The following is a 12,517-nucleotide window of genomic DNA, read 5'->3' on the forward strand; positions in this document are numbered from 1 at the left end:
AAATTGATCCTTCTTACACTCTAGCTATGACTGTAATACTATATTCTGCACCCCCTCCTTTCCTTCTCCCCTATGTACTCTATGAATGGTATGCTTTGTCTGTATAGTGTGCAAAATACTTTTCACACTATACTAATACATGTGACAATAATAAATCAAACCATATCAAAAATATTTACAGTTTCCATCCAACTCCTATTTTCATCCCATCTCTTCAAGGTATCAATTCCCAGCAGTGTTCTGGGCTCTCTTGAAGTTTGTCTTCTGTTATCTTCATCTTGGAAGATAAACACATTGGTGGAACGGGATAACAACTTCTCATGACAGCTGGCTCCTGGGCTGCGATTCTTATAATAATCTGAGTGTTAATATAGTAAAATACTAATTGTAGAAAGACTGATTGAGGATAGAAACCTTCAGGACTCGAATAATCACAACACCTTGAAAAGAAAGGCAACGGGATGAAATTCTCTCTCTTATTGTCGTCTACATTACATTGAGGAAAGTTGGAAACACTGGATTGAGAAGCATTTTGTGTTCCTATGAATAAATCTGTAGCTGGAGCATTCACTGTTGCTAAGATGACAAGAGACACATTCAAAACTGAGTGATGAATGAAGCTGGTAGACAAAAGGAAAAACAAAAAAAATCCTGGAGACACAGCAAAGTGTAGGGAAAGGAGGGCATCCCATGCTATCCTCAGGGTGGAAATTTTTCTTTCTGAAGCTAATGGTATCATTTCCACACTTGCTTCAAGGTGAGACAGCTCCACTGCAGACAACGAAATCTCGGGATCAGCTGCAGAAAGTAGGATTGCACCATCAACAACCTTCAAGCTTAGGATCTACAGAAAGTTCCTGCGCAGTACGGGGGCATGGTGGTTTGCACTGCTGCCTCACAATGCCAGGGACCCGGGTTTGATTCCTGGCTTGGGTCACTGTCTGTGTGGAGTTTGCACATTCTCCCTCTGTCTGTGTGGGTTTCCTTCCGGTGCTCCAGTCTCCTCCCACAGTCTAAAAGATGTGTTGGTTAGATGCATTGACCTGAACAGGTGCAGAAATGTGGTGACTATGGGAATTTCATTGTAACTTATTGCAGTGTTAATGTAAGCCTTACATGTGACTAATTCATTAACTTTAAATTCACCCCTTTATTACAATGATCAACAAAAGAATCGTTCTCTCAAAAGAAACAAAGACCTCACAATCATTGACAGTGGAGTCAAAGAGTTTAGTAAGGTCTAAGGCTTCTTCTTCCAACAAATCATCTGACTCTGTGGCCATTTCACTCTCTTCAACTCTGTCCTGGAAGAGCCAATCAGGTTAAAGAAGATATTGAGCAGACGGTCACTGTCATTGACAGTGCATCCTGTTCTTGACACTTGCAGCATGTTTGCAGAGAAGTGAGAGATCTGCAATCTCCTCCTGCAATCCAGTGGGTAGTGTTTCTACAATAAAAGCTGGCTCATCCTGTAATGAGTCAACTTCAATTCTTGCTGCAGTTTTTAATGTTTCCTGTCCTTGGAACAAGTTTGGAAATTCATTCCTGAATATTGCTCCACTGTCACCTAGTGTTATCTTATCAACATTTTGTAGCAGACCCAGTCATAGAATCATACAGCACAGAAGAGGCCCTTCAGCCCATCAAGTTCGCACTGACACATTAGAAACACCTGAACTTCCACCCAATCCCATCTGCCAGCAGTTGACCCATAGCCCTATGGCATGCCAAATGTTTTTTAAAGGATGTGAGGTAACCTGCCTCTACCGTTGTCCCAAGCAGAGCATTCCAGACTGTCACCACCGTCTGGATAAAAAAGTTTTTCTTCACATGCCCCTCACCATGAACCTATGTCATGACTGACCCTTTAACTAAAGGGAATAGATGCTCCTTATCCACTCTGTCCTTGTCCCTCATAATCATGTTATCATCCTGTATCAAACAATGATCTTGTGCACCTTGATCAGGTCACCCCTCAGTCTTCTCTGCTCCAATAAAACAACACAAACCTATCCAACTTCTCTTCATAACTTAAATGTTCCATCCCAGGCAGTATCCTGGTGAATCCCCTCTGCACCCCCTCCAGTGCAATCACATCCTTCCTATAATGTGGCAACCAGAACTGCACACAGTACTCCAGCTATGGTTTCACTAAAGTTCTGTACAATTCCAACATGGCTTTTGCAATCTGTGCCTCGATTGATAAAGGCATGTGTCCCATATGCCTTTTTCACCATCCTACTAACATGCCGTTCCACTTTCAGAGATCTGTGGACAAACATGTCAAGGTCTCTTTGTTCCACAGAACTTCCTAATGTTCTACCATTCATTGAGTACTTTCTTTTCAAACGACTTGTTCCGAAGTGTATCACCACACACTTTTCAGGGTTAAGTTCCATCTGCCACTTATCTGCCCATTTGACAATTCCATTTATATCTTCATAAGCCCAAGGCATTCCGCCTCACTGTTAATCACCTGTCCAATCTTTGTGTCATCCGCAAATTTATTAATCCTACTGCCCATATAGTCATCAATGTAAAGTTTAAAGTTTTAAGGTTTACTTATTAGTCACAAGTAGGCTTATATTAACACTCTGTGAAGTTATTGTGAAAATCCCCTAGTCGCCATCTGTTCGGGTACACTGAAGGAGAATTTAGCATGATCAAAGCACCTAATTAGCATGTCTTTCAGACTGTGAGAGGAAACTAGGCACCTGGAGGAAATCCATGCAGAAATGACGAGAATGTGTAAACTCTGCACAGACAGTGACCCAAGCCAGGATTTGAATCTGCTTTCATGGTGCTGTGAAGCAGCAGTGCTAACCACTGTTGCACCACGCTGCCGAGATAACAAATAATAGGGGACCAAACACATATCCCTGTGGTATGTCACTGGACACTGGCTTCCAGTCACAAATGCAGCCTTCTGTCATCACCCTCTGTGTCCTACAACTGACCAATTTTGAATCCACTTTATCAAATTACCCAGTATCCCAGGTGAATTTACCTTCTTTACAAGTCTCCCATGTGGGACCTTGTCAAAGCTTTGCTGAAATCCAAAAAACTACATCGACTGCACTACCCTCTTCTACCCACCTGGTCACCTCCTCAAAAAACCACGCGTATGCTGCTCTGCTGAGCAGAGAAATTTGCTGTTTCTGTAAAGAGTTGATTTTGTTTATGTCTCAGTGTTGTAATGATCTGACTCTTGGCTTTCAGGTCTGTGCCTCTTCCCTTCAGTAGTTGATTTTCATAGATTTCAACATCATTAAGCCAGTCCAATTTGTTTGATGGGACTTTGATCCTAACCCCAGTGCCCAGTTTAACAGGATCTCTGTGACTTTGGGTTCATGTCACATTATCTGTAACCCCCACGACTTGCTTGGGTTTGCAAAATCTCACTAACTGTTCAGGCTTGAGACAATTCACACCTCTTTAACCTATATTTAACCAACCCTCTCTCCATTCGCATTGTCTGTACCTGTGAAGACTTGATTACCGGTTAAGACTTGCATTCCAACCATTATCTTGTAATTGAGTCTATGTCTTTCTATACCCTGTTTGTGAACCAAATCCTGCACTAATCTGATGAAGAAGCAGTGCTCCGAAAGCTCGTGCTACCAAATAAGCCTGTTGGACTTCAGCCTGGTGTTGTGAGACTTCCTACTGTGCCTATTCCAGTCCAATGCCGGCAGCTCTACATCAGTTTAAATTCTGTTCCGAATCATTTGACTTTCAGCTCTACAGACCAAAATGCCTTATCGAGATCTTTTATTTCTCTGAGAAAATTGTCTGGTTAAGGTGCTGTACTCCTAATTTCCTGGACTTTAAAATTATTGGAAGCTTGCTCCGGCTTTCTTCCTAGAATTACTTCTTAGATGATCAGAATTGTTTAAAATGTTTGGTCTTGCCACAGAGAAAACATTCAGCTCCTCCTGCTGGGCATTCTTTGTGATGATGGTGCTGCATTTGGAACATTGTAAAATAGTAGGATGGATTCTTCCCAGCCCTTCAGTGGTTTTGGCAGGATTTCTTGCATACTTTTCAGTGGACAGGCTTCCTGATTTTGGGCCTACATATTGGATCAACCCCCTCCCAAGCTACAACTTATCCTCGAAGTATACCCTTTTGTTTACATAGAAACATAAAAGATAGGAGCAGGAGGAGGCCATTTTGCCCTTTGAACCTGCTCCACCATTCATTACGATCATGGCTGATCATCCAACTCAATAGCTTCATCCTGCTTTCTTCTCATAACCTTGGATCCCATTCACCCCAAATGCTATATCCAGCTGCCTCTTAAATACAATCAATGTTTTGGCATCAACTACTTCCTGTGGTAATGAATTTCACAGGCTCACCACTCTTTGGGTGAAGAAACGTCTCCTCACCTCCGTCCTAAATGATCTACCCCGAATCCTCAGACTGTGATTCCTGGTTCTGGACTACCCCACCATTGGGAATATTCTCCCTGCATCTACTCTGTCTGGTCCTGTTAGAATTTTATAAGTCTCAATGAGATTCCCCCTCATTTGTCTGAACTCCAGCAAAAACAATCCTAACCAAGTCAATCTCTCCTCATACATCAGTCCTGCTATCCCCAGAATCAGCCTGATAAACTTTCGCCCCATTCCCTCGAGAGCAAGAACATCGTTCCTCAGCTCTGTCTGCCTTGCAAACTGTTCCGTTTTCTCTAATGGTAAATCCTTTGCAGGAAGTCTAATAGCACCTCATCAAGCACACTGCCGCAGTGCAGTGATGGATGAACTCATGTTTTATAGCTCTGAGATGCAACTGCTGGCTAGTCTGTACAATTTGCTCATAAATGAATCAAAGAATTCATCTGGTCTTTACCTCCTTTGGTTGAATTTCACCCATTTGATTACTAGATTTTTCTTGGGGCCAGAACAACTTTTGAGGGCCCTCAAAGCCTCCTCTCAGGACACCAAGATCTCAACATTTTGGGTGGGATTGCCTGATAGTCCCAAGACCTGAAAATCCTGTCCGGGGTCAACATCGTCGCCTCCCTGCTTGCTCCGATTCCCATGACAGGCTGGATGGGAAAATTCCATAGCTTATCTTTCCAAAACATTGGCCCCAATTGCATGAAAAGGAGTCCTGAGCTGATTTTGTGCCTCTTCTTGTAAGCTCAAAGCTGCTTGATACTTCTTAAACTGTGCCTGCCGGGCTCCCAATCTTTCTCTTGCTGTGCACTCTTGATGTGTCAGAAGAGCTACAGAAAGTGTTGTGGCTGCTCAATTAATGCAGATTATTCAGCAGTTCACTTACTGTCACTTACCAAGGTAGGTCTTGTTCCATTATTCCATCTTTCTTCTTTGTGAATTCAAGCTGTTCTTAGGACTTTGTGCGTGGGTTACCATTCTGAGGCCTCAATTTGCCTAAAATATGGCCTGCAACACTGCCACCAGGGTGTGGATCGTTGTCTGTACTTGTATTGTCTTCCAGCTGGATGAGGTTTCTCTGACTCCATGTGTGATTTGGATGTGGTCTGTATTAAGTTTTTCTTACAACTATTTGTTAACAACTATTTACATTAAAGACTTTCGTGCTAAGTACATTGTTCTCTGGACATAAACCATTCTGTGTCTTGCTTCTTTGCAGTCTCTTTTGCTTATCAGGCCTGATGTATGCTTGCATGATCAATAACATCATTGTCTAATTAAGATAAAATTTAACCCATTGCACAGAGTGAAACTTCTGGTGTTATGTTTCTGAATTTTCTCAAAGTATGAAGGGGACAGAGAATGGTTTGCATGGAATGATATTCTATTCAATCAATTTAAGAGAATCAAAACTCTCCAGGAAGATTGTATAAATCCTCTTTTTTTTTGCAAATTTTCAGCTGATAGTGGGTGGCTCTGATGACCTGTTGAAGTCCCTTTACCTCCAGAGAGATGCTGCAGAATATGCATTCACTAAAGATGGAGCTGCTGTCAATGTAAGTTCACGTGAATTCTTTTCAAATTGAAATCAACTTTCTAACAAGCATGTAACGCTAACAAAAATAGATCTAGTGTCATGTTATAGCCGGCGCTAGTTGGGTATTGGGTTCCCAGATAACACGTTTGGCCAGTGGAAACAAGTTGACAATGTTAGTGAGATAGGTCGTCAGTATTCCAGGAAATCCTTACACAGGAACAAATCACTGCGGATGCTGGAAATCTGGAACAAAAACAGAAAGCACTGATAGTGTTCAGCAGGTGTGGCAGCATTTGTGGAGAGTGAAAGAGAGTAGGACTGGATTTTGTGGAGGTGGTGGCAGATGTGGTGGGCAGACCACTCCTCCTCCCCCACCCCCCTCACAGACAAAAAGTCTGAAGGTAGCTGATGTACCTGGATAAAGCCCATGCCGCAGGTGTAATGCACTGTCACCAGGCTAAACTAGGTGACAGTGGAACCTCTGCCCTTCAGTGGGAGGAGGTCCCACCCTTGAGAGCTGTGAGCTAATCTGAATGGCCTGCTGCTCAATTGGCCCAGCAGCGCCAGAGCTGAGTAATGGGCACTGCTGGTACTGTGTGAACAATAGCTGCCAGAAATAGCTAAAGCTTGAGCTTTTAGGGGGGAGGTCTCCTGGAGCTCAGAGTAGGGGAAGGTGTTGGGGGAGGGAGGTAAGGGATAGGTTTTGAAGGACAGGTGGCAAGGAATGATGGGGGTGTCATCTTGGATGGGAGTGCCCCAAAATGCACAGGACACTCCCCTTCCCTCTCCCCACATATGGTGTGGCCCCTTCTTGCTAATTTTTAACTTGGCTTCAAAAAACGGCCAGCCTACTCCTGCCCACCTCCTTATGCCAACCATATTGTGGCATGGACAGCATCATATCCTGGTCAATTGGCCTGACAAAAAGTTCAGTTGAGTTTTATTTAAATATGGCAGGCTGCTGATTTCAGTGCCTGCCTACTCCACAGAATGGTGGACAGCTCGCAAGTTAAAGGGAACATGGTGGGCTGGACACCCCTCCTAATTATACTTGCCCCACTTCCCTGCTAGAAACATGCCATGGAGGAGGGGGAGGGGGGGAGTCAGGCAGTAATGTTTGTGTAAAATTCAGCACAACATTTCAGGTCATGACCCTTTTGTCAGAACTCCAGAAGATCATTAACTGGAACACGGGTAGAGGGTATCAGGACTGCTAGCATCTCATCGGTTATTGAGGTTGTCTTACTGCAGAGCTGAAAAAGGCTTCTTGATTTCCCCATCTAAAAATTCTGGAGCAACTCCCATGACTTTCTTTAACCCATTAGCAAGAGTTCAATTCCGGCCTTGGGTTACTGTCTGTGTGGAGTTTGCACATTCTCCTTGTGTCTATGTGGGTTTCCTCCTGGTGCTCCGGTTTTCTCCTACAGTCCAAAGATGTGTGAATTAGGTTGATTGTCCATGCAAAATTACCCCCTAGTTTCAGGGAGATTAGCAGGGTAAATATGTGGGGGTGTGGGAATAGGGCCTGGGTGGGATTGTGGTTGGTGCAGACTCAAAGGGCCGAATGGCCTCCTTGTGCACTGTAGTGATTCTATGGTTCTATGAACTCCCGCCCACTTTTAGAGCAGTTCAAGCTGCAGCCATGGCCTGGAGCCATGGGCTGCTCCATCTGCCATGCAGCAGCCTAGTGTACTGATAACCTAACGGTCCTTTGAGATAGGGCTGAGGATGTGGCAGCTCCTACTTCTGAACGTCCCGAAACTCCAATCTTGCTTCCACCTGCATCGTAAGCTTTGTTTGAGGCAGGTGAAAGCTCCACTCCCATAGCACCAATGCAACTGAAGAAACACAGAGAAAGGAGGAGGCCATTCAGCCCCTCAAAACTGTTCGACCATTTAATTAAATCTGTAATCTAATTATCTGTTCCTCAACTTTATTTGCCCCACTTTGGTCCATATTCCTTGATGCCTTTACTCAACAAAACCCTCTGAAGCAGTCTCAAAAATGTCACTGGTTGAAACAACCACTGCTGTTTGTGGTCACGTATTTAACATATCCACTACCCCGTGTGTAATACTCTGAGATCAATCCTCTCAGGACTGAGGTAGCTCCTTCCTCAGGCTGAGTGGTGGTAAGTTCCTGATAACCTGCACCTTCCAATGTCTATATAACCCATTGCTAACTCTGTCCATTTATTTTCTTCACATGCACTTTGATCAGTCTGCGATCAATGACAAGGAGAACTTCAAAGCTGTAATGAATGCAATGAAAGTCATCGGGTTCAGTGAGGAAGAAATTGATACCATTTATAAAACCTTGGCCACCATCCTGCATCTGGTAAGGATAAGCACTGATTACTAATTGCTTTACTTAAGAACACAAGTACAGGAATTGACTATACAGGTTCTTCTGCCATTCAATTAAATCAAGTTAAATTGATCTGCACCACAAATGCAGAACTGTCTTAGTTCCATTTTTAAGAATACTGTTAGTTTATTCATTAAGTAGATTTATTATTATCATGGGCGGCATGGTGGCACAGTGGTTAGCACTGCTGCCTCACAGCCCTGCCAGGGACCTGGGCTTAAATGTAGCGTCGGGTCATTGTCTATGTGGAGTCTGTACGTTCTCCTCGTGTCTGCATGTGCTTCTTCCAGCTGGTCCGGTTTCCCCCCACAGTCCAAAGATGTGTGGGTTACATTGATTGAACCATGCTAAATTGCCCCATACTGTCAGGATTAATAGCAGGGTAAATGAGTGGGGTTAGGAGGATGGGGCCTAGGTGGGATTGTGATCGCTGCAGACCTGATGGGCCGAGTGGCTTCCTTCTGCACTGTGGAATTCTATGATTATTTGGCAAGATTTAGAATTAACAGGTCTTTAAAATGACAAAGAAGTTTAACAACTCAAATACCCTGACTTAGCAAAATTCTATTCAATCGGACTTGAAAGCCTTTATATCACTCAGCTTTTAAAGACTTTTGAATGAGTGAGTTCTGGGTTTTCACTACCCTTTGTCTGAAATGATGAAGAGTGAACTCAATGTCCTGGATTCCACCACCAAAGGAAATGGTTACTGTGCAAATAGCTTGTTCAATGTCTTCATCATTTTAAACCTTGCTGTATGAATATATTTAACAGATATACAACAGCTCAGCCTTTCCAATGGCTTCCCAGTCCTTCGTCTTTTTGAAGGAGGAGACCAGGGAGGAGGTCTGGAGGTTTCCCATCAATTTAACTGGTGAAAACTGGTGAAAAGTGATTTTTAAATGTCCTTTGAAGTGACCTAGCAAAATACTCAGCTGTTTCAAATTGCTGGAGTTCAACAAGAAGGTGCATCAGCATCTTAACAGAGCTGTTGGACAATAACTATGGCTTGACATTTATATCATGGACACAGTGACACAGTGGTTAGCACTGTTGCCTCACAGCACCAGGGACCCAGGTTTGATTCCCAGACTGGTTCACTGTCTGTGTGGAGTTTGCACATTCTCCTCGTGCCTGCGTGGTTTTCCTCCGGGTGCTCCAGTTTCCTCCCACAGTCCAAAGATGTGCGAGTTAGGGTGATTGGCCACGCTAAATTATACTTTAGTGTCAGGTAGGCTAGCAGATTGAATATGTGGCTACTGGGATAAGGCCTGGATGGGATTGTTGTTGGTGCAGGCTCGGTGGGCCTCCTTCTACATTGTAGGGTTTCTGTGGTCCTTTAAAATGAATTATAAAAGAAATTGTGAGGGTTGATTGGTGGTGTGACAACTGAAAGAGAAAAAGTCTGACAGGCTATCTTCTCACCTTTCTAAGACTAAATCTTACGAAGCACATATTTAGTTTTGGGATTGATCCAGAGTCAAACTTCCTCATCAGAAGATATGCCACTTTAGACTGGGTGATCCATAATTATGGTGTGCTGGCTGTAATGACCTGTACTTCATTATGTGGTCAGTGTATATATAGGTCGTTAGTTCATAGGATCATAGAATCCTACAGAGCAGAAGGAGGCCATTCGGCCCATTGAGTCTGCACTGACCACAATCCTACCCAGGCCGAATCCCATAATCCTATTCATTTATGCTAGTTAGTCCCCCTGACACTAACGGGCAATTTAGCATGGCCAATCCACCTAACCAGCACATCTTTGGACTGTGGGAGGAAGCCGGATCACCTGGAGGAAACCCACGTAGAAATGGGGAGAATGTGCAGTCTCCACACAGACCGTCATCCAAGCCGGGAATCGTACCCAGGTCCTTGGCGCTGTGAGGCAACAGTGCTAACCGCTGTGCCACCATGTTGTTAATGCTGCAATTGTTCTTTACAAGTATATATGGTATATCCCACTCCCACTTTTCCAGAGTGTGCAATTGCTTTTTGTAGTACAAATGGCCCTTGCCAGTTACGTTTCAGGAGTTAAGCAATCACATCATTATTTGATGTATATGCATTGTTCATGTGCATGGCTAGTGTATCTCGGAATTCCTCAGTGTATATTTGGTGTTCATAAGTAAAAATAACATTGCCTGTGGCTCTTTGTTATTTACCTGTTATGTGAGAGTAAATCTCAGTATTCCATGTGTATTCATGCTATTTGTGGATGAGACTAGTGCATCCTATGTTTTTTAAGTGTGTATCCACTGTTCATGTATATGTAGACTATCCCAAGATTTCTTTAAATGCACCTAAAATTAATGTGGTATATCCCACACTTCTTTTGTGTGTACCCAAAGTTCATGTGTGAGATGGGCATATCCCATGATTAAGGAAGGTGAAGAGAAATTTCTTCACCCAGAGAGTAGTGAATCTGTGGAATTCGCTACCATAAAAGTAGTTGAGGCCAAAACATTGTGTGATTTCAAGAAGAAATGGGATATAGTTTTTGGGGCTAAAAGGATTACAGGATATGGGGAGAAGGTTGAATCAGGATATTAATTTTAATGATCAGTCATGATCAAGATGAATGGCGGAGTAGACTTAAAGGGCTGAATGGCCTCCTCCTCCTTTTTGCTATATGTTTTTGATTTTTTCTGTGTGTTATTATTTCTCAATGAACAAAGAAAATATATCCCATGTATCCTCAGAGTGTCCTCACTAACTTAGTTGAATCTTGATTGTGTTCGCTTTCACAGGGGAACCTCATGTTTGTCACTGAGAATGACACTGCTTCCATCAGCAATAGTTCTTTGGTGTCACATATCGCAGAGATCACCATGACAGAGCCAGACACCGTCACAAAGACTCTTCTTCATCGCACCGTAGCTACAGGAGGGGGTGATGTGATTGAAAAGGGTCACACAGTACAGGAAGCTGCATACGGCAGAGACGCCTTTGCTAAGGTAAATAAATGCTCTTGGTGAGGTTAGGCGTTTCTTTCTTTTTTGGATATGGTTGAAGTTATCCCCTACAAGCTGAAGCATTGACAATGGCTGAGTGATAGCACTCTCACCTCTGAATCAGAGAATGGTGAGCTCAAGGGCCAGTTCTGAGAGTTAAACATAAAAGTGGGTGACAGGCCAATCTTTCAGACATAGAATCATAGAAACTCTACAGTGTAGAGAGGGGCCATTTGGCCCATCGAATCTTCACTGACCATAATCCCACCCAGAATCTACCCCCATATCTCTACCTATTTACCAATCCCTCTAACCTACGCATCTCAGGACTCTAAGGAGCAATTTTTAGCATGGCCAATCAACCTAACTTGCACATCTTTGAACTGTGGGAGGAAACCAGAGTACCCAGAGGAAACCCACACACAAGGAGAATGTACAAATTCCATACAGACAGTGACCCAAGCCAGGAATCAAACCCAGGTTCCTGGAGCTGTGAAGCAGCAGTGCTAACCACTGCACTACCGTGCCGCCCCACCCACTGCGCTACCGTGCTGCCCCACCCACTATATTACCGTGCCGCCCCACCCACTGTGCTACCGTGCTGCCCCACCCACTATATTACCGTGCTGCCCCACCCACTGTGCTACCGTGCTGCCCCACCCACTATATTACCGTGCTGCCCCACCCACTATATTACCGTGCTGCCCCACCCACTGTGCTACCGTGCCGCCCCACCCACTATATTACCGTGCTGCCCCACCCACTGTGCTACCGTGCCGCCCCACCCACTATATTACCGTGCTGCCCCACCCACTGTGCTACCGTGCTGCCCCACCCACTATATTACCGTGCTGCCCCACCCACTGTGCTACCGTGCTGCCCCACCCACTGCGCTACCGTGCCGCCCCACCCACTGCGCTACCGTGCTGCCCCACCCACTATATTACCGTGCCGCCCCACCCACTGTGCTACCGTGCTGCCCCACCCACTATATTACCGTGCTGCCCCACCCACTGCATTACCGTGCCGCCCCACCCACTGCATTACCGTGCCGCCCCACCCACTGTGCTACCGTGCCGCCCCACCCACTGCGCTACCGTGCCGCCCCACCCACTATATTACCGTGCCGCCCCACCCACTGCGCTACCGTGCCGCCCCACCCACTGCATTACCGTGCCGCCCCACCCACTGTGCTACCGTGCCGCCCCACCCACTATATTACCGTGCCGCCCCACCCACTGCGCTACCGTGCC

At 44.8% G+C, this 12,517-nt stretch overlaps 1 protein-coding gene across 1 annotated transcript in view; it reads left to right on the forward strand.

Annotated features, from left to right (window-relative positions):
• LOC145347069 (unconventional myosin-Id-like) overlaps nt 1–12,517 on the forward strand; it is a 125,368-nt gene that overhangs the window by 29,495 nt on the left and 83,356 nt on the right. Inside the window, exons 6-8 of the mRNA XM_080194975.1 lie at nt 5,864–5,959; nt 8,161–8,277; nt 11,061–11,267. Of these exons, the coding sequence (XP_080051101.1) occupies nt 5,864–5,959; nt 8,161–8,277; nt 11,061–11,267 (420 nt within the window). The remainder of the gene's footprint in view (nt 1–5,863; nt 5,960–8,160; nt 8,278–11,060; nt 11,268–12,517) is intronic.

The sequence above is a fragment of the Carcharhinus amblyrhynchos genome, chromosome 8 (genome assembly GCF_965287045.1).
Source record: "Carcharhinus amblyrhynchos chromosome 8, sCarAmb.v2.hapA, whole genome shotgun sequence".
NCBI classification, from domain to species: domain Eukaryota; kingdom Metazoa; phylum Chordata; class Chondrichthyes; order Carcharhiniformes; family Carcharhinidae; genus Carcharhinus; species Carcharhinus amblyrhynchos.